This window comes from Talpa europaea, assembly GCF_964194135.1.
Source record: "Talpa europaea genome assembly, chromosome: 7".
Classification (NCBI taxonomy): Eukaryota; Metazoa; Chordata; class Mammalia; order Eulipotyphla; family Talpidae; genus Talpa; species Talpa europaea.
Genome location: NC_140074.1, coordinates 124,935,343 through 124,958,744, shown reverse-complemented (window position 1 = coordinate 124,958,744; position 23,402 = coordinate 124,935,343). Strand labels below are relative to the sequence as shown.

The following is a 23,402-nucleotide window of genomic DNA, read 5'->3' as shown; positions in this document are numbered from 1 at the left end:
TTTAGCGACAGGACTGATGCTCACACCTTGCTAAGCTCACTTCAAGATCTTGGGAGAAAAATTCAATTTGATGCATTTGTACCTCTATGAGCAATAGCTCTGTCCGCTGAGAGTCAGAAAGGAAAAAAGTCAAAGCCACATACTGGGGAACCAGGTCGTGAAGGGGAAGGGAAGGCTCCAGGCCTACAGTCAGAGCGAGCAGAGCGACATGATGTTAGCAGCCCAAGGACACCTGTCTGGACTCAGGCCTTACACAGAGTGGCAACAGAGCCTCAACAACATTAGGGCAGTCAGTTCATCACAAATATACTGAGGCAAGATCTTCCCTCAATACTGATTTCACTGTTCAAGAACCGGACTTTCTCCTCAGGCACTGGGAAATGGGATGCAGAACAACGCAGGACATCTAGGATAAGGTACAGCTATGACTTAGAGTTCTTTCCTGGAGAGGTCTGGCAAAAGCTACCCAGCTTTCTTTGCACTGAGCCAGTCATGCACACTATGCCAACTGTGTCCTTTCCTTTCTAGGCAACTGGGTTTGACTCTCCAAGAGCTTCATGGGTCAACATATTTCTCAAAGTATAAGGACTCACAAACAAGAGGTCTGAGGGCAAAACTCAGACTTGGACCTGAGTTCTCACTCCACAAGTCCTGATTCTTCTGGGAAAGAATGGTTTAAAATGAGGGTAGGGTCTCCCCTGGTGGCGCAGCGGTTGAGCACTGAGCTGCGAAGCTGCCCGCAGCCTCTGCAGCACTGGTTGGATCCCTGGCCACTGGTGAGGGTCCCACATGGCACAACAGACCTCTCCTGTCGCCCCCGCTACTCCCCTCAGCAGTGTGTTTCAGTCAGTTCTGCCTGTTCTGTTCCCTGCTCTGACTCTGGTGAATCCTCTCACCTCCCGCCTTCTGACTGTACCCAGCACTTGTATAAGTAAATAAATAAATCTTAAATAAACAAACAAATAAATAAATAAATAAATAAATAAATGAGGGTAGACTGCCACAAAGGATCTTCAAGCAGATATTTGAGGAGATCATTTTTCAGGGACATTTAAAGGAATGACTATGCCATCACATCATCATATTATACCATCCCAGATGGCCAGGACAATATCCCAGTCTTTTCTCTACCTCTTCTGTACAGAGTAGCAATCAACACATTCCTTTTTTGTAAAGATTTATTTTTATACAAGAACCAGGGTACAGGCCAGAGGTGCAGGAGGCTGAGAGGATTCACCAGAGACAGAGCAAGGAGCAGAACAGGAAGATGACAGAAATACACTGCTGAGGGGAGCAGCGGGGGCGACAGGAGGTCTGCCACGCCATGTGGGAGTCTTGCCAGCCAGCCAGGATGGAACACGTGCTGCAGGGGCTGTGGACAGCTTCACAGCGCTGTGCTCAATCTGATGAGCCACCGGAGAGGCCCGCAATCAACACATTTGATGATTGTTTTTTAATTAATATTTGATTTTTTTAAATGGGCAGATTAGGGCCTCCCTGGTGGCACAAGGGGTTGAGACACAGTCTGTGTGGCTGTCCGCAGCCTCTGCAGCACGAGTTCCATCCCTGCGGGCCGGGAAGCAACCCACATGGTGCAACAGACCTCTCCTGACTCACCTGCTGCTCCCCTCAGTGGTGTACTTTGGTTGATCTGCCTGTTCTGTTTGCTGCTCTGTCTCTGATGAATCCTCTCACCACCCATACCTCTGGCCTATACCCCAGCTCTTGTATGCATAAATAAATAAATCTTAAAAAAAAAACATGGGCAGATTAATTAGATGAGAGAACAAAAGGGCTGAAATACTCACTGACAGAGAGGTGCCTGCTTCTGGGCTCAGAGGGCTGGTAGATGGTATTTAAGTCTCCTGCAGACTGGGAAGCTTTGATTCGCACTTGCCTGGACACCCCAGAGTGGGGTGAAGAACTGGTCTGCGAAAAAAGGAAAAAAGGGTTGAGTTGTCTTTAAGCAAACAGGCCAAGAAAGGTCCCCTCCCCTTCCCTAGGACTCTCCATACTCTCAATCATCTTTATGCTTTTAATACATGAGCTACACACACAGCTTTCCCCCAAATCTCACTCCTCAATCTGTCTTGGCAAATCACTATTTGCTGGCTGTAGTTTTATAGCTTTGGTGATATATGGACACTGAGAATTAGTGCCCCAACTTAATGGGTGCTGACCAAGACACTGAAGAGTAACAGGCATTCCTGTGATAACCTACCTAACAGAAGGCGTTGTAAACACCCCCTCATAAAATTCTCCAGAGTCTAGAAAGAATAGCAGGAAATTATTTCAGCAGCAAGGTCACCTACTGAGTAGTGGTCAGACAGAGAATGATGTCAATCCCCCTACCCAACTAAATGCTGATTGATAAATATGTGTTTTTAAAAATAACTCAGTATGCTGCTTCTTCCCCAGTCATAATCACACCCTGAAATTAAGGTAAGAAGATCTCAGTTGCTTCGTATCACCAGGGTTTGCATGCAAACCCACCTCAGGACTGTATCTGCCTGGGAAAGGCTCCATAAGTAACCTGCCAAGGTCACAGGCTTCCCTCTTTTTTGCACTGACCCAGCTGAACCACCAGGTAAGTCATAGAGAACAAGAAAAGCAACAAAGGGGGACCCTTGCATCAAGAAAGCTGACAACTGAAGCTTGGGCATGGGCAAGCATATGATTACGAATACACAGATCAATACGAAGAGGGGGGACAAGACCTAGGGATTTATAAACAATTTGGGTCAAAGTTTCTACTTGCTTCTCTCTTACCTCCCGGAAGAAAAAAAAGAAGTCTGACCTAAACAAACTATATCCTGTCCTTCGAAAAAAAGCTTCCCGTTCTCAGGGGCGAGTTCAGCTGCCAAGCAGCCTTTCAGTCTCCTCACACTAGACTATCACATGGTCTTGCTCTAACGGGAAGTCAGAACCAAGGGGAAGTGACTGTTCTTGCCGAAGCCTCCTAAGTGCAATAGCTTTCTCTGCTGAGAGTCAGAAAGGAAAAAACAGTCAAAGCCACATACTGGGGAAGCAGGTCATGAAGGGCAAGGGAAGGCTCCAGCCCTGCAGTCAGAGAGAGCAGAACGATATGACAAGCACCCCAAGCCCAAGGACACCTGCCTGGACACAGGTCTTACATGTAGTGGCAATTCCATAAATCTTGGCAATATGAATTTAAAATGTGCCCCAAAACTTACAATTTATACTCTCAATTTTAAAATCTAAAAGCTGAGACAGGGCAGTAGCTTCAATAGCCAGCACAAGCATAGACTTGTAAAAGGAAAGGCTGAAGTTGTGGTAACAGACTGGAAAACAGATGACGGGACTCAAGGAAGGTTTCCAAGCAGGGCTTCTCACACTTTAGTGGGCACACAGATCACCTGGAACCTTGCTGAAATGTGGATACTGGTACTGTGAGTCTAGCACAGTGAGTCTGGGTGGAGCAGTCTGGTCAGTAGGCATGCTGGTAGGTGGAGGACACTGTGAGCAGCGAGGACCTATGAGGTGAGTCATGTTTTGACTCCAGGCAATAGTCCTTGGGCCTAGTCTCCCATTAGGACCGTCTGTGGGGCTTCTGACACCTCACACCAACTACAACAATCTCTGTGGATGAGGACCAAGCATTTTAATAATAAGACAGGTTTGAAAAATCCTGATTTAAGGGGATAAAAGAAACCTCAGTGACTGGAAGCGAAGAGATCAGCAGAAAAAGAGGTTACAAAAGGTGTCACATTGTCACATATATTATCTTGATAAAAGATTTAGAGGTATGAAGCAACAGAACTCAACTATGGTGGGGAGAGGGTGTATGTGTGTGTTTTACATTGGTTCATGGGCACAAAAAGGGAGAAATGGTATGCTGGACCTCACCTCTGCTTCAGTGGGGATAACCATGAGACATTTGCATGGAAGATGTGACAGTTATAATAGTTGTAGAAGGTTATTCAATAAATTTAGTTTTAACATTGTTAAGAATCTTATAAAACATGTTTTAAAGTTAAACATCAGAATAATAAATGCCATGTTTCCATCCCTTACACATACTCTTAATTCCTTTTAGTCATAATCACTAATATTCAAGAGGTTCCTCTACATCAGGATTAGATGAATCAATCTGTGTTTCCACTCTCTTCTCTTCGATGATTCACACACTCTGATTGTAGGCCTGCCTTTCTTGACTTTAAAGAGTGCCAGGCATTTTAGGCTATTTAGATATAAAAGTGACCCCCGGGCCTCACTAGTGGCGCAGCGGGTTGAGCACCGCACTGTGAAGCAGTACGCAGCCTCTGCAGCGTGGGTTCAATTCCTGGCCGGCCAGGGAGCAACCCACATGGCTCAGATCTCTCCTGTCCTGCCCGCTGCTCCTCTCAGCAGTGTGTTTCAGTCAGTCTACCTGTTCTGTTCCCCACTCTGTCTCTGGTGAATCCTCTTACACCCCCACATTTCCAGCCTGTACCCCAGCTCTTGTATGCATAAATAAATATTTTTTAAAAAAAGAATTTTATTTTCTCATCAACCTTTATTAGCTCAATTATCTTCTGAGCTGTGGGCAGTAGAATGACACAATATTTCACAAGCTTTCCTCATGGGCAACATTATGCTTTCTGTCCTACTTCTAATGAACTATGGGGAACCTGGTTGAGTTTTTTCATCAAGGATCACAGTAAGTTCAAGTCTGAACAGCTAAATTTTAGGCAGTTTTGTCACTATTTATTGCCTCACCTAGGGAAAGTCACTGTAAGTCTCAGTTTCCCCAATGTAGACTGGTGATAACAGATGCCTGCCCAGGACCCCCTCAAAGCTGCAAGAATCAAATGAGAGATAAAAAAACTTTATACGTGGTTAGGTGATACTATTATTTTTAAACAGGGGCCAGACTTAAGTTATTATGCCCAACAAGTTTTGTTCTATATTCCTGTACTTACCCTGTTATTTTAGGAAGACTGAAAAGAATTACCCTTTAGATAATCTTTGATATTTTGAACTTAAATAGTAGGCAAGGTAATGTCAAACTTGTTGATGGGAAACTAAGGAATCGGGCAACATTTGGATGGAAGATTAGTTTACTTTTGTCAGAAAGAATCTGAGGTAATAAAAGAAAATGCCATATTCAGTTTAAGGTGGCTGGAATCAAGTGACAAAAGTATGTTAAACTTGAGATTACCTTATGACAGTGGCAGATCAAGGTCTAGAAAGTTGTAAGAAGGTCAAGAATAGAAAAATAAAATGAAGAGTTAAATACACACATGTTTAGAGAAGTCTTTAAATGGAATAAACTGAGTTGATGGTCCAAGGCAGAGGCTTAAAGCAGCAAGAATTACTGAAGGAAATAATGAAGTAAATTAAAACATCAACAGAAAGTCAGGAATGAGAGAGGCTCTTCAGACTAGGAGGAGGTTCTGTGATCACCAAAATCTACGAGTTCTGAAGTAACAACACTGAGGCCCAAGACAAGGCCTTGGCCAGGTGAGGTGAGAAGTTTATGACTTTATATTAGGTGAGGGATGAAGACAGGAAAGATTATAAACTATCATAGAAGGTTTAGCAGAAAAGCAAACCAGAGAGAATAAAGAGATAGCACATCTAAAAACAGGAATAAGGAGGTAAGTAAAGGTATAGGTTGTAATAAAGGTGGATAAGGCAACAGATTGCAAAAGATGGAGAAAACAGAAGAGAACAAAGTAGCTGACAGTTATCAGGACGAGATGAAGACCAGGATGATATGGTAGCTGGAGCAGGGCTGTGTATTAAACTGTGATCTGTGGCCTGGTGTTCCAGGTCTGAAGCGGTTAAATACAGATATAGAGAGAAACACTTTAAAAACTTATACAATGATGTGGAAGGTTAACTTTACATCTACTGAAGTAACAATAAAAACTGTGGGTATGTATTTCATATGTCCCTAATTTATTTTTCCACTTTATGTTTTGGTTTTGTGTTTTAAAAACAAATTGGTCCATGACAGATTGGAAATCAGAAGAACAAAACTGGTATTTCATCACAGTTAGAGAAATACTATTCTAGTTGTGAAGACTCCTGAGTTCATAGCAATTATGAGTCATGGTACTTCTGTTTATTAAGAAGTCTTAAGTCTAGCTGAGGTAGTTACTGAAGAAAAGAGTTTAATGCCACCATTACCACTGTTAGTTTTAAATTAAATCATTATAAATGCAAAAATTAGAGCAACTTAAGTTTCAACAGTAGCAAACATGTTTATTTAAATACATTATGCTATAACCATTCAGGAGAATTATGCATTCTTATAAGTAATTATAAAGATTGCATATTAATATCAAAAAATGTGCATGACAGCATTAAATGAACAAATAAGTTAGTAAATCATTTAAATACCACAATAACACTATAAATATATATATATGTATGGCCAAAGACTAGAGGGGCATATGCAAACATCAATCAATCAGTATGTTATGGAAGTAGGAGTATGCAAGATAATCTTCCTTTCACAAAGTTATATTACCTTCATAATTTTAAAAATGTGTTTTTAGAAAGATAGGCATCAATGTGGCAGTTATTTTATGTGACACATAAGGCACTGCCTTGAGTGTCAGAGCTCAGATGGTTATCTTTCAAGCAGCTCTGGCTGATGTGCAGTCATACGCACCCCTTATTGGGGAAAGCAGATGTAAAGAGCAAGTTGTCTGTACCTTCTCACCAGGGGAAGGAAAGGATCACAATCAAGGGGCTAGATCCCAGTTGTCAAGCAATCACTTCATTAAACCAATGCTTCCTGCCCCCGCCAAAAAAAATTAAACCAAAACCCAATTCCAGCTTCTGTAAGAAGGGGTTTCTGAAATATGAACTCTGCTTAACCTTCAACAATTCAAGAAACATTCACCATGTTTTCTTTTTTTTTTTTTTAAGGATTTATTTATTTATTCATTCATTTATTTATACAAGCACTGGGTACAGTCAGAAGCGTGGGAGGGTGAGAGAATTCACCAGAGCCAAAGCAGGGAGCAGAGCAGGCAGAAGGACCTAAATATACTGCTGAGGGGAGCAGTGGGCGGCAGGAGAGGTCTGCGCGCCATGTGGGACCCTCCTCCGGTGGCCGGGGAGCAGCCGGGGATCGAACCGGCACTGCAGAGGCTGTGGGCAGCTTCGCAACCCAGCACTGAACCGCTGTACCACCGGGGAGGCCCCACCGTGTTTTCTTAAGAGGATAGGAGGGGAAGGGGATTTAAAAACAATTAGCCATAGTTTCTCCTCTCAAAGTGCTATAATCTTTTGGGGAAAAACTTACAAATATTCAATGACTATGGCATAATTACTAAGCAACTTAACACAGATGAGCAAATTATATCCAATAACTAAGTGAACAGAGAATAATGAAAACGGTATGAATCAAAAATGCTGATAAATGCAGGTAAATTAAGCTGGATCTTTCTAAAAAGAGTTGACAGTTACGTTCTGTCAAAGAGGAAGAAGGAACTGTGCAGTGCAGAGTATGCTGAAAATGTGGAAAGATGAGACCGGGAAGTTGAAAGCAAAGGCAGCTGGCAATAAACTCCAGATTCAAAGCTAAATTTGAATCTTATGTGATAGGGAATAAGGATTAAAAGGAGCAGGTGAGTAACTTAAACAGAGAAATTAAAAAATAGATACAGGGCCTCCCTCGTGACACAAGGGGTTGAGTCTCGGCACTATGAAGCAATCTACAGCCACTGCAGCACGAGTTTGATCCCGGCCAGGGTGCTGAGCCACAGGGCACAGCAGATCTCTGTCTCACCTGCTACTGCCCTTAGCAGTGTATTTCAGTGGCTCCGCCTGTTCTGCTCCCCACTCTGTCTCTGGTGAATCCTCTCTCCCTCCTGCACCTCTGGCCTACACCTCAGCTCTTTTATGCATAAATAAATAAATCTTTAATAGTAAATACACTTCAGAATATTTCCCAAAATATGCCCAGAAAAAGACACATCTGGGATAGAAAAGACCAATCCTCATACATAGACATTTCTCAAATATTAAAAAATGTCTCCCTTATTCCGAGGCTTCTTAACTGCATTTTCCTGTGCTTCCCCCTAATCAATCAGCCCCCAACCCAAAAATATCTTTAGAAAATAAATGGTCAGGGCCTCCCTGTAGCACAGACGGTTGAGCACAGTGCTGTGAAGCTGTCTGCAGCCTCTGCAGCGTGGGTTCAATCCTGGCCAGCCGGGGAGCTACCCACATGGCGCAGCAGACCTCTCCTGTCTCGCCCGTTGCTCCCCTCAGCAGTGTATTTCAGTCAGTCTGCCTGTTCTGCTCCCCACTCTGTCTCTGGCAAATCCTCCCACCCTCCTGCACATCCGACTTGTACCCCAGCTCTTATATAAATAATCTTTCAAAAAAGAAAAGAAAAGAAAAGAAAAGAAAAATGGTCAGCATGAACACCATTCCATTTAAACTCTAGTATAGCATGTTCACAGCTCTCATGAAGCAATGTCAACTGTCCAGTCAGCTGTCCTCAAGTATAGGGAAAGATTGCTAAGGAACCTTCAGGAACACGCATTTGAAGAACACTGGCAAGGGAGTCAGTGATTAAAAGAGGGACCCAATGCTTGTAATCACAAGCATTCTTATGAAATGTAGCCCCCAGAGACCTTTCAGGAGGGGAAACTACCTAGGATAACTCAATTCTCATAGCCCATGTAAATTGCCTGCCATTTGGACAGGCAGCAGCCAGTAACTCACAAGAGGCCCTCCAGTCTATGGCCTTTTTCCTATTGAACAGAAGGAAGTATGTCCTACACGTGTCCTCCAAAGAAAGGCACAGTTGCCGAGGAGTTATGGGAGCCATATCTTCAAGGCATGATAGTCTCAAATCGCTTATAGTCTTTGCTCATCAGCATCCCCACACTAACCAAATGTCTTTTGTTGGGGTCCAAATCCAGTCAAAAGAACAAAAGTATAGAAGAATTTTCTCTGCTATCATAAAATGTTTTCTTTCCTTCCATACCACAAGCCAAGTAACCTTTAGTTGCAACTTTAACACTGACAATGTGGTTTCTCAGTTAAATCAAATGGACAAAGTTCTCTGGCCACCAACAAAGTGGGCTGGGCTGCACTTTCGTTTGTTCTTGCAGGGGCTGGGGAATGCAAGATCCTGTCAAGGAAGCAACGTGAGTTAAAGGATACAGAGCTTTGTCTTCAGCTGCCAGGCATGACAAGGGTAACTTACATGGTTTCTGTCTTGGGATAGCAGCAATATCCTAAGGCTTTTCATGCTTGAGCTTCTATCCAAAATGTCAATTGCTTTATCAAGATCATCTTGGTTTTTCAGCAGGATGGAGAGCTGTGACACAAGATACAGGAAAAAAAAAAAAAATCATCTGAAGTAAAAATCTACCTTGATGCTTTATTTTGCAAAAATAAACAATAGTTAAGAGATTTAATTGAACTAAAGAGATATTTTCTTTTTCTATAAGTGTACAATTCAATAATTGTATGTAATTTTAGCAAAATTAGAGCTGTGAATAAATCCATTTCCATAATTCAATTTAAAAACAATTCCATTGGGGCCTCCCTGATGGTGCAGGGATTAAAGTCTCAGTGCTATCTATCAAGCTATTGCCACTGCAGCATGAATCTGATCCCTGGCCAGGGAGCTACCATTGTGGCATGAGTTCGATCCCCAGCCAGCCAGGGAGCTGACGCACATGGCGCAGCAGACCTCTCCTGTCTCACCTGCTGCTCCCCTCAGCAGTACATTTCAATAGATCCACCTGTTCTGCTCCCCACTCTGTCTCTGATGAATCCTCTCACCCCTCCTCTGCACCTCTGGCCTATAGCCCAGTTCTTGTATGCGTATATAAATAAAAATAAAATCTTTAAAAAAAATTCCATCACTCCAAAATGATCTTTCTGTAACCAGTGATAGTCATTCCCCTTTCCACCTCTAGTTCCAGATAACCACTAATCTACTTTCTGCTTCTACAGATTTCTTTTCTAGACACTTTATATAAATAGAGTTACACAATTCATACATATTCCATTTAATTCATACATAATCTTTTTACATTTAGCTTTTGCTAAGTTTAACTTTTTAAGTTCATCTATGGTGTAGCACATCAATACTTTGTTTCAGGATATTTTCTGAGGAAAGTTCCCTAAGGGGCCTCCCTGGTGGCTCAGGGGTTGAAGTCTCAGCGCTATCAAGCTATCATCAGTCACTGCAGCAACAGTTAGATCCCCAGCCAGGTTGCTGACACACATGGCGCAGCAGACCTCTCCTGTCTCACTCGCTGCTCCCCTCAGCAGTGTATTTCAGTAGATCTGCCTGTTCTGTTCTCCACTCTGTCTCTGGTGAATCCTCTCAACCCCCGAACCTCTGGCCACACCCCAGGTCTTCTATGCAAAAATTAAAAAAAAAAAAAGCTATAAATCTGCAAACATATAATGGTATCCAGAATATACAAAATACCCTTACAATTCAACAAGAAGAAGGCAAAGAATTGATTTTAAAAATGGACAAAGGATTTGAATAGGCATTTGAATAGGCAGGAAGATATACAAATAGTCAACAAGGACATGAAGTGATATTCAACATTATTAGTCATTAGGGAAATACATATCAAAACCACAATGAGATACCATTTCACACCTACATGAGAATCACTGTAAGTTAAAAAACAAACAAACAAAACCCAGCACCTCCAGAAAATAACAAGTTTTGGTGAGATATGGAGAAATCAACCTTTACACACTGTTAGTAGAAAAGCCAGGAAGTTCCTCAAAAAGTTACACAGAGTTGGGCCTCCCTGGTGGCACAAGGGGTTAAGACGCAACTTATGAAGCTAACCGCAGCCACTGCAGGCACGAGTTCAATCCCCCACCAGGGAGGAACCCACATGGCGCAGTAGGCCTCTCCTGACTCGCCTGCTGCTCCCCTCAGCAGTGTATTTCAATCTGCCTGTTATGTTCCCCACTGTCTCTGGTGAATCCTTTCACCCGCGCCCCCTCACACCTCTGGCCTGTACCCCAGCTCTTGTATGCATAAAAATAAACATCTTTTAAAAAAAAAGTTACACAGAGTTATAAGACACAATTCAACCCTAGGTACATACTCTAGAATACTGAAAATATATACTATTATAAAAGTTGTACATAAATGTTCAAAACAGCTTTATATAATCAAAAAGTAAAATTAACTCGTGTCCATCAACAGATGAATGGATGCACAACATGCGGTATAGCCATAAAAATACAGTATTGACACATGCTACACATGCTACAAGGGTCACATGGATGACCCTTGAAAACAGTATGCTTAGTGAAAGAAGCCATACACACACAAAAATCACATATTGTATGATCCCATTTATTATGAAATGTTCAGATTAGGCAAATCCAGAGAGAGAGCATGTAGATAAACAGTTACAATGAGGGCCTCCCTGGTGGCACAAGGGGTTAAGCAAAGCACTATGAAGCAATCTACAGCCTCTGCAGCATGAGTTTGATCTGTGGCCGGCCAGGGAGCAACCCACATGGTGCAGTAGACCTCTCCTGACTCGTCCACTGCTCCCCTCAGCAGTGTGTTTCAGTCAGTCTGCCTGTTCTGCTCCCCACTCTGTCTCTGGTGAATCCTCTCACCCCCTGCACCTCTGGCCTGTACCCCAGCTCTTATATGCATAAATAAAATCTTTTAAAAAAAAAACAAGCAATTACAATGAGCACTTGGTTCTTGAAGAACCATGTTGGTGCCCAGCTTTCTTGCCTTGCTCCCTAAATCAGTTCCCTCAAGATACACACTCTTGGGGAGGGATTGGGGTCAGAATGGGGGGGTTGCAATTGTATGGGGAATATAAAAATAAAATTTATTATTTAAAAAAAAATTAAATACCTCAGAATAAACCTAACAAAGGAGGTGAAGGACCTATAAAAAAAAAAAAAAAAAGATACACACTCTTTACCAGGTACAAACACATTTCATTCAGACTACTGGGAAGCACCAACCTAAGCGGACTGTAGCCTCAACTACCATCCCTGAAGCTGGAAAGGCAGTCAAGTAACTGACATTTCTTCTTAGGTGGTGTTTTGTTTTTTTTTTAAGAGGCATGCTTTATTTATTTATTTATTTTATTTGTTTGTTTGTTTTGTTTATACATGCTGGGTACAGTCAGAAGCGCGGGAGGGTGAGAGAATTCACCAGAGCCAGAGCGGGGAGCAGAGCAGGCAGAAGGACCGAAGTACACTGCTGAGGGGAGCAGCGGGCGGCAGGAGAGGTCTGCGCGCCACGTGGGACCCTCCTCCGGTGGCAGGGGAGCAGCCGGGGATCGAACCGGCGCTGCAGAGGCTGCGGGCAGCTTCGCAACCCAGCGCTCAACCGCTGCACCACCGGGGAGGCCCTCTTCTTAGGTGGTGTTTAAAGAAAGAATAAATAAGGACTTGATGGGGCAAAGGGTAAGAGGAGAAGAGTTAAAGAAATAAGTAGAGTGGTGTTAACTTTAGAAACAAGTTAAAATCAGGAGTTAAACTGGTAAGAGAATTCAACATTTATGACTGTCAATTGACCTACCAGTTTTCCACACCTCCCCAGCTCCTGCTCTGCTTCTTATTAAGACTATGTTGAAAGTAAAAAGATAACCTAGAAAATGTAAAGGAGACCACAGAAGCCCTGGTGCTGACATCATACCTAATCCCACTGTGCAGTATTAGAGCTCCCCACACTGCATGAGCAGGGAAAAATGGAACTAACCTTTTGATCTCCTATGAAGCAAAAAACAGAAATCCCAGTTACTTAAATTAAGAGACTCCACACCTCAATTTTTTTTTTTAAGATTTATTTATTTATACAAGAACTGGGGTATAGGCGAAAGGCACGGGAGGGTGAGAAAATTACCAGAGACAGAGCGGGGAGCAGAACAGGTGGACAGACCAAAAACACTGCTGAGGGGAACAGGGGGTGAGACAGGAGAGGTCTGCTGCGCCATGTGGGTATCTCCCTGGCCAGCTGGGAATTGAACCTGCACTGCAGAGGCTGCAAACAGCTTCACAGGGCTGGGCTCAACCCACTGCGCCACTGGGGAGGCCCCACCTCAATTGAGGCCCCACCACAACCTCAATTTTTTTTCATGATTTTTTTATTTAAATTTTATTTTTATATTCCCCATACAATTACAACCCCCTTATTTTGACCCCAATCTCTCCTTTCCCCGCCCCCCAACCCCCATAGAGTGTCTCTGGTTCATAGTTTTTTGTTGATTTTGATATTTTCTTTCTTATAGTTATTCATTTTCCTGGTCCCTTATTTAAGTTTTCTAGATTCCTGCTATGAGTGAGACCATCCGGTATTTTTCTTTTTCTTTCTGGCTTATTTCGCTGAGCATGATCCCTTCCAACGCCATCCATGTTGCTGCAAATTGCATGTGTTTATATTTGTTGAATGCTGAGTAATATTCCATGGTGTATATGTACCACATCTTCTTGATCCAGTCATCTATTTTTGGGCATTTGGGTTGTTTCCAAAGCTTAGCTATTGTAAACAGTGCTGCTATAAACATAGGGGTGCAGGTGCTCTTTGGAATTGATGTTTCTGTGTCCTTTGGGTAAATACCTAGGAGTGGAATTGCTGGATCATATGGAAGCTCTATGTTAGCAGGTCAAGAAATCTCCACACAGCTCTCCATAATCCAACCTCAATTTTTTTTTTGTAAGTTCTACTTTTCTTTTTCTTTCATCTTATTTTCTTTTTTTAATATATTTTATTTTATATAATTCTTACATCATTTTTCATTTTTGCACAATGTATGCATTTTCATTTTGGTTATATTCCCCATACAATTCCCACCCCCTTTATTTTGACCCTAATCCCTTCTCTCCTCCCCAGCCCCTCCCCCCACCCGCCACCTTCCCCTCTCCCCCAGTGTGTCTCTGGTTTATAGTTGCTTGTTGATTTTGATTTTTTCTTTATTATAATTAGTCTTTTTCCTGGTCCCTTTTTTAGGTTTTCTAAACACCTCAGTTTTTTAAAAAGAGAAATTTTATAGGGCCTCCCCTGGTGGTGCAGTGGTTGAGCGCGCATCCCTGGCCACCGGCGAGGGTCCCACATGGCACGCGGACCTCTCCTGCCGTGCCCGCTGCTCCCCTCAGCAGTGTATTTCATCTGTCTGCCTGTTCTGTTCCCCGCTCTGGCTCTGGTGGGTTCTCTCACCCTCCCACACTTCTGACTGTGCCCAGTACTTATATGAATAAATAAATAAATCTTTTTAAAAAAAAAAAAAAGAGAGAAAAATTTTACAGATGTATGTTACCGCAATTGAAAAAAAAAACAAAAACATGAAATGGGGTTCCAGAAAATGAAAACTTGCTGATTATGTTAAAAAAAACAAACTAGGAAATGCTCAGTTAAATGGAGAGAAAAAAAGTAGGCAGCTATCCCCTGTATTGTCAATAGACTTTCTTACCTCATTGTTCATGTAATGTAGGTCAAGAGGCTGCCCAAATACTGCTGTCACCTTGTGCTCCACATCTTCATACCTCACAGGCCGGCTGAATGCTATAATTCTGAAAAGGAATAGGAAGTAAAGTTGTTTATTTTAAATGAAAGATGTAGAAAGCTATGGTTTCTGAAATCATTTTTTTCTTTTTCAATGTAAGATTCCCTTTTCGAAATCAATAAAATAGGCAAATTCCTAGCCAGGCTCACAAAGGAAAAGAGGGAGAAAGCACAAATAAACAGGATCATAAATGACAGAGGAGAAATCACAACGGACACAGCAGAAATCAAAAGAATAATCAGTAACTACTATGAACAGTTATATGGAAACAAGTTCAACAATCTAGAGGAGATGGACAAATTCCTACAACTCTACAATCACCCAAAGCTAGATAAAGAAGAAACAGAACACCTAAACAGACCAATTACAGGCAGTGAAATTGAAATGATAATCAAAAACCTCCCCCAAAACAAAAGCCCAGGACCTGATGGATTTACAAATGAATTCTACCAAACATTCAGAGACGAATTAGTGCCTATCCTTTACAAACTCTTCCAAAAAATTGAGAAGGAAGGGACAATACCAAACACGTTCTATGAAGCCAACATTACACTAATACCAAAACCGAACAAGGACAACACAAAAAAGGAAAACTACAGGCCAATCTCCCTAATGAACACTGATGCAAAAATCCTCAATAAAATTTTAGCTATCAGAATCCAACAATGTATCCATAAGATAATTCACCACAACTAAGTAGGATTCATGCCAGGGACACAAGGATGGTTCAACATCTGAAAATCAATCAAGGTTATCCAACACATCAACAAAAAGAAATATAAAAACCATATGATAATATCAATAGATGCTGAGAAAGCTTTTGACAAAGGGCAACACCCATTCATGATAAAAGCCCTTGAAATTCTTGGGATACAAGGAACATACCTCAACATCATAAAGGCCATATATGACAAGCCAACAGCCAGTATCATTCTCAATGGCGAAAAACTGAAAGCATTTCCATTAAGATCTGGAACAAGACAAGGATGTCCACTCTCACTACTGCTTTTCAATATAATGCTGGAAGTCCTAGCCAGAGCAATAAGACAAGAGAAAGACATACAAGGAATCCAAATAGGAAAAGAAGTCAAACTATCACTATTTGCAGATGATATGATAATATACATAGAGAACCCCAAAAACTCCACAGAAAAACTAATTCAACTCATCAATCAGATCAGTAAAGTGGCAGGATACAAAATCAACACGCAAAAGTCAGTAGCCTTCCTATACACAAACAATAAATCTGAAGAAGAAGAAATCAAAAAAACCATCCCTTTTATTATTGAAACAAAAAAATCAAATACTTGGGAATAAATCTAACAAAAGAGGTAAAGGACCTATACAAAGAAAACTATAAAACACTGTTAAAAGAAATAGAAGAAGACACAAAGAAATGGAAAGACATCCCCTGCTCGTGGATTGGAAGAATAAACATTATTAAAATGGCCATCCTACCAAAAGCAATATGCAGATTCAATGCTATTCCAATCAAAATTTCAATGTCATTCTTCAAAGAAATAGAACAATTATTGATGAAATTCATATGGAATCACCAAAAACCCTGAATAGCCAAAGCTCTCCTGACAAAAAAGGAAGGGAATGGAGGCATCACACTCCCAGACTTCAAACTATACTACAAAGCCATAATCATCAAAACTGCATGGTATTGGAACAAGAACAGACATACAGACCAATGGAATCGAATAGAAAATCCAGAAATAAACCCACAGATTTATGATCAACTAATCTTTGACAAAGGAGCAAAGAATATGCATTGGAGCAAAGAAGTTTGTTCAATAAATGGTGCTGGGAAAACTGGGTCGCTACATGCAAAAGAATGAAGCTTGACCACTACCTCACACCATACACAAAAATTAACTCAAAATGGATTGAAGAACTAGACATAAGACCTGAAACCATAAAATATATAGAAGGAAATATAGGCAAAACACTACGTGATTTGCACATCAAAGACATCTTTACAGACACATCACCCAAAGCAGTGATAGTGAAGGCAAAGATAAACAGCTGGGACTACATCAAATTAAAGAGCTTCTGCACAGCAAAAGAGACAATAACAAAAACAAAGAGAAACCCCACCAACCGGGAGAACATTTTTGCACCCAACACTAATGATAAAGGACTGATCACAAAAATCTGCAAAGAGCTGATGAGACTCAACAAAAACAAAGAAAATAATCCTGTCAAAAAAGGGCAGAAAAGCTAAAAAGAAACCTCTCTGAAGAGGAAATGCAAATGGCCAACAGGCATATGAAAAAATGTTCAACATCACTTGTAATCAGGGAAATGCAAATCAAAACTACCATGAGATACCATCTCACACCAGTGAGAATGGCACATATTAAAAAAACTAGCAATAACAAATGTTGGTGAGGATGTGGAGAAAAAGGAACTCTCCTGCACTGTTGGTGGGAGTGCAAACTGGTCCAACCACTATGGAGAGCTGTGTGGAGATTTCTGGACCTACTAAACATAGAGCTTCCATATGATCCAGCAATTCCACTCCTAGGTATTTACCCAAAGGACACAGAAACATCAATTCCAAAGAGCACCTGCACCCCTATGTTTATAGCAGCACTGTTTACAATAGCTAAGCTTTGGAAACAACCCAAATGCCCAAAAATAGATGACTGGATCAAGAAGATGTGGTACATACACACCATGGAATATTACTCAGCATTCAAAAAAGATAAACACATGCAATTTGCAGCAACATGGATGGCGTTGGAAGGGATCATGCTCAGCGAAATAAGCCAGAAAGAAAAAGAAAAATACCGGATGGTCTCACTCATAGCAGGAATCTAGAAAACTTAAATAAGGGACCAGGAAAATGAATAACTATAAGAAAGTGAAAATCAAAATCAACAAAAAACTATGAACCAGAGACACTCTATGGGGGTTGGGGGGCAGGGAAAGGAAGGATTGGGGTCAAAATAAGGGGGTTGTAATTGTATGGGGAATATAAAAATAAAATTTATTTAAAAAAAAAAAAGATTCCCTTTTCACTTTCATACAATTTGCCTTTCTCTCTGTTGTTTCTTGTTCTCCTCTTTTCTACCTTCATCTTTTCACCTTTTTTCTGAGCATCTCTGAGATTTGCCAACAGTACCCACAAGCATTGCTCAATCCCAACCAGGCTTTTACTACTTCAGTTTGGATCTTTCTGTCAATGACAGTATCACAGCAGGCCCCCTGGATTTAAAAATTTTGTTCCAAATATTCCCACTAGGAAGAAAATCTGGAGGTTGGAGCAGCAGTCCTGAAAACATGGTCTTCTCTCCTAAATAACTCAACTCCAGAACTTGAGAGATCTATTCCATTGCTCAGTTTTGAGATGCCACAGGAGTCTCAATACCGATTATCCTCAGAGCTAAGATTTCTACCAGAGTAACAGGAATTACTTTAGCTAGTATATACCTCATCGGTTTTCTTAACCAATGACACATGTGGCTATGTAAGTTTTGTTGATATTAATGCTTTTCCAGACTCATTAGGTCAACTCAAAGAATGGTTCTATAAATAAAGCATAAAATGATTTGTCATAAAGTACCCCACAAAATTTAAAAATCAGGATAGTAAAACAATATTAGCAAAATGATGACAATGTTGCAGCTGGTGGCAGATTCATGGGGATTCAATATGATATTCTCTCTACTTTTGTGTTTGAATTTCTAACAATAAAAAGTCTGAGTTATAGGTTGAACTATAAGACACTACTGATAGTCAACAACTTTTGCACAAAAGTGGTAACTTCCTGTGGATTAAAACAAAAATAAGAAAAGAGATAAACAAAACAGAAGAGAGCATCCCACAGAAACTCTTATATATTCTATAGATATATAAATGAATATACAGGATTAATAAATATTGGAGCAGGGAAATTCTTTCAAGTATGACACAAAATACAAAAGACAGAGGAAGAAGACAGACTTGACAACAAAAATTTAAGCTTCTGATGGGAAAATAAACCATTTATAAAGTTTAAAATATATATATTAACTTGGGGAAAATACCTGCGAAAATCAGTAAGAAAGAGAAAACAACACAACAGAAAAACAAAGGATATGAGGAGACAATTAACAGGAAAGTTATGACTGGCTAAGAAATGCACGAAAACTCCTTAATGTAATGGGGAAATGCAGATCAGAACTACCTTCATCCCTTCACAGACCTAGGCTGGACAACATGTGAGCAGTGAGTGCAGCAGTAGCAACATGTGGCTTCGCAACCTCTGTAGTTGCTGCCTTTCTCCAAGCTCAGAGGCAGGTGCATATAGTTCTTTCACATTTTCCCAGCCCTCCAAAGTAGTCCAAAAGCCTGATCAAGATCAGAAACCAGGACTGAAAGACTTGGCAAGATCCAAGAAGCTGCCATCACACTGAATAACAAGCATTTGGAGCCCAGTGCATCAAAGGGTCTAATACCGGGCCTCCCTGGTGGCGCAGCGGTTGAGCGCTGGGTTGCGAAGCTGCCCGCAGCCTCTGCAGCGCCGGTTCAATCCCCGGCTGCTCCCCGGCCACCAGAGGAGGGTCCCACATGGCGCACAGACCTCTCCTGCTGCCCGCTGCTCCCCTCAGCAGTGTACTTCGGTCCTTCTGCCTGCTCTGCTCCCTGCTCTGGCTCTGGTGAATTCTCTCACCCTCCCGCACTTCTGACTGTACCCAGTGCTTATATAAATAAATAAATGAATAAATAAATAAATAAATCTTTTAAAAAAATGAAAAAAAAAAAAGGGTCTAATACCCACAACAACCATCCCATCAGTGTCCAGAAACGAAGATTTTCAAAGGGACGGAGATTCTAATCTACAGTCCTCCTGATCTGCCCTCCTGGAGTTAAGAGAGAAGAAGGACAGAGTCTGGACCCACTCTTTCAAAGCAGAGGAAAAGTCAAGCTTACCAGAGAGGACACCTGGGATAGATGAGTTGGAAAAATCACTATTTCTTTCCTCTTTTCTGTAAATTTTATTTCTACAAGGGCCTACAGCACTTACATAGACACTGTCCATATTCCCCATAAAAAAGTAAAGAGAGCCTACAATAACATTCGCTACAAAATCCTAAGACATGAAATACACGAAACCAGAGCTGTCTGGCACAGAGCGGCTTGAACTTGGCTTCCCTACACCAACCTCATAAAGTCCTCAATTCCGCACATAGTACACAAACAGTGAAATGCCATGAATCCTGAAAACAGCTCCATAAAAAGAGAACGCACAGTTTTCAAAACCTTGATACCAGTTTTCTGCTGCTCCAGGTTTCAAAAGGCCATTCCTGCCTGACCACCTTAAATATTTGTGGTTTCCATCTGGCAGCTCCTCTGAAACTAAACACATACACTTTCTCAGTGTAAGTCCACTCACTGTAACTGCACACCGCTTTGGGAACAGGAATTCAGGAGAGCGTAACTGCATAATTAGGGTCCAACACAATTGAGCTTTTGATTTCCTATCTACTTCTGAAAATTGTCTGCTGCTCTGAGTTTGGCCATCCCTCCAAAACCCAGTGAGGTCAGAAGTGTGAAAAGCAGCAACAATGAAGTGACAATTTAAGTTCCTTGCTACTGGCAGGACAGAGGACAAGCAGCTAGGGACACAGCTCAGAAGCCCTTCTCCCCGTGCCCAGAAGTGCCCTAGAATACACACGGCGGCGGCAGGTCCAGCTCTGCAGACCACACTTTGTACAATGTTTGCGCCAGGCAGCCTCTAACAACCTTGCAGGCTTATGAATGTATTTTAAGCGGAGGCAGCGCCACAGATCTCCTCTGGAGCAAGGTTCAAAGTGGACTGGAGGATGCCGGCTGAAGAGAACTACCAGTCCTAAAAATCCTTGAAAGGAATGAATGTCGTGTAGCGGGACTCACACAGTAAAAGGACCTTATCCTCATAGGTATGTTCTCTGCCTCTCAAATGCACAAGCAAAGGAAAAGGAAGGTGGGGGGGAGGGGGCAGACATCAAAAAGCGAGCCTGGGAAATAGACAATGAAAGGCACGCTAAGCACATATGTGCCACACACATACAGTCCCAAGTATCCCATGACCAGAGTTCTGTATGCTTTTTTCAAGGTTTTTCCCTACATAACTCGAGAAATTAAGTGGAGTTGTATTTTTCTCCACTGAGAAAAAACTTCTGCCTTGACTTCCTAGAAATAAAACCACTCAAAGTTCCCCCTCTATGCCCAATCAAGCCCATTTCCCAGTCTTTGACCCCACGGGGATCACCCTAGGGAAACTGGCTTGATGCTTTCTGAGAACTGCAGCACACATGTAAACATAACCACTGACGAGAACTGACTTACCGTCTCTCCCCGTTGTGCTCAAACTTGATTCTGACGTCACTCTGCCAAAGGAAAGAGAACACAGGTGAGAGGGTCCTCTGGCATGTGGTACTCCTGCCATCCCCGGTAACACATTGGGTAAGCTTCAGGCAGTCCTTCAACAACATTAGACAAACGTCCCTAAATGGCACCTGTTCCAGCTTCTCTGGTCCCACAGACATTCCTTGTCCATGAGTTGTGGCCTTCCAGTTCCAGCCTCAGAGGCAACAAAGCTCTGGAGACAAAATCCTGAGGTGACTGTCCCAGCTCAGTTGCCCCAACATGTCTCTTCTAAGTCCATATACTCTCTATTTCCAAACTGGTTTTGGAGTTTCTCCCACCATATTCCCACTGCACACCTTTCTTCTCGGCTGATGTGACTGAACAGAAAAGATTTTGAAATCTTGGAAGTAACACTTCCTAGTTACATGACCATAGGGGAGTTACTTATCCTCTGTGAGTCTTAGTTTTTCCATCTGTAGAGTGGGGCTAAGCATACCTAATTTTGCAGAGCTGCTATGAAACATTCAATAAATGATTGCTGTTGCTACTATAGATTTTCATGATCCACTCAAGACTACTCCCAGTGGGAAAAAAGTGAGACTCAGGACAAATTACCTTATAGCCACCCCAGTTTCATCCTAATGACCACTGTGGGTGACCGATAAGTTCCAGAAGGATGGAACTCATGTGTCTTGTTTCTGCACTCCCCAGTGACAAGCAAAGGGAATGATTAACAATATTTGTTAAATGGATAAAATAATTGAATAGAGTTGAGTTAAAAAGAAATAAGGAGGGGGTCTCCCCTGGTGGCGCAGTGGTTGAGCACTGGGCTGTGAAGCTGCCCGCAGCCTCTGTAGCACCGGTTTGATCCCCTGCCGCTGGCGCAGACCTCTCCTGCCCGGTGCCCGCTGCTCCCCTCAGCAGTGTATTTCATTGGCTTGCCTGTTCTGTTCCCCGCTCTGGCTCTGGTGAATTCTCTCACCCTCCTGAGCTTCTGACTGTACCCAGTGCTGGAAGGAGGGAGGGAGGGAAGAAGGGAGGGAGAGGGAGAGAGAGAGGGAGGGGGGGGAGGAAGAGGGGGGGGGAGGGAGGGAGGAAAAAGAAATGAGGAGGGCCTCCCTGGTGGCGCAAGGGGTTAAGGATCGCACTATGAAACAATCTGCAGCCTCTGCAGCACTCGATCCCAGAGAGAAACCCCCATGGCAAAGCATTCCTCTCTGGTCTCGCCCCACTGCTCCCCTCAGCAGTGTATTTCAGTCCGTCTGCCTGTTTTGCTCCCTGCTTTGTCTCTGGTGAATCCTCTCACCCCCGCTGCATCTCTGGCCTGTAACCCAGCTCTTGTATGCATAAATAAATCTTAAAAAAAAAAAAAAAGAAAGAAAGAAATGAAGAAACAGAAGTGTTAAAATGTTAAAGAACAAATCAAGGATGAAGAGATATTATAAAGTATAAACAACTTCCGTCAAAAGGAGAATTTAAAATGACAGTAAGAGGGAAAAGATACTATGGAAGAACAAGTATAGAAGAAATAGAAAGGTTAAGATTGTCAGGAAACCAACAAATAATAGAGGTGGAAGAGAGAAAGAATGCACAGTCAGTGAATGAAAATTATAGTGAGGAAAACAAAGTCATGCACTGTGTCTTGGAAGAAAGAAGAGGATTTCCAGAGTATCAGAAGACAAAGAATACAGAGCAGAGAAGATGACAGAAAAGGTAGCATTTAAAAGGTATTGTGTATTTTTTTTAAAGATTTATTTATTTATTTATTTATTTATTTATTTATTTATTTATTATTTATTTATTTTATTTTATTCTGGGTACAGTCAGAAGCACAGGAGGGTGAGAGAATTCACCAGAGCCAGAGCGGAGAGCAGAACAGGCAGAGTGACAAAGTACACTGCTGAGGGGAGCAGCGGGCGGCAGGAGAGGTCTGCGTGCCATGTGGGACCCTCGCCGGTGGCCGGGGATCGAACTGGCGCTGCAGAGGCCGCGGGCAGCTTTGCAGCCCAGCGTTCAACTGCTGCGCCATCAGGGGAGGCCCGGTATTGTGTATTAAGGACTTCTTTTTCCCAAAAGATTTGGGTTTAGAATTCTCATATAGTCAAGTGAACAACCTACACTCTAAAGAACTTTTGTTTACCTAGATGATATCTATTATTATTTGCCATATAGAGATTTAAACTGAGAAATTTTTAATTTATTTTTCTCATTTTAAAATAATTTAAAAACATTACATATTAACATAAATACATTTTTATAAGAAATTTTTTTAAGTTTAGAAAAAGGATGCAAATCTCTTTAATGCATAGCTTAATAGGAGACAGCTGGATTCTCATACCAGCTTCTGCTTTTAATGTGTTGTGATAACGCATATCATGTAGCCTCTGGAAAAATCCACTGTACATTCTTAAAAGAATGAGGGTGAAAAGGACAAGTAATATCTTATTGGTATTATAAAAATAGTTTTGACCTAGGGCCCCCAGAAAGGATCTTCGGAACCTGTAGGGACCCTAGACCCCACCTTAAAAATCACTGTATTAAAGTAAGAATACCAATCTTTAACCC

The 23,402-nt window shown here is 41.9% G+C and overlaps 1 protein-coding gene across 1 annotated transcript in view; it reads right to left on the bottom strand.

Annotated features, from left to right (window-relative positions):
• Positions 1-23,402, bottom strand: part of MAP3K3 (mitogen-activated protein kinase kinase kinase 3) — a gene marked incomplete at both ends in the record, with an annotated part of 67,397 nt that overhangs the window by 24,993 nt on the left and 19,002 nt on the right. The window contains 4 exons of the mRNA XM_084238031.1: positions 1,809-1,929; positions 9,179-9,292; positions 14,403-14,502; positions 20,817-20,857. Of these exons, the coding sequence (XP_084094157.1) occupies positions 1,809-1,929; positions 9,179-9,292; positions 14,403-14,502; positions 20,817-20,857 (376 nt within the window). The remainder of the gene's footprint in view (positions 1-1,808; positions 1,930-9,178; positions 9,293-14,402; positions 14,503-20,816; positions 20,858-23,402) is intronic.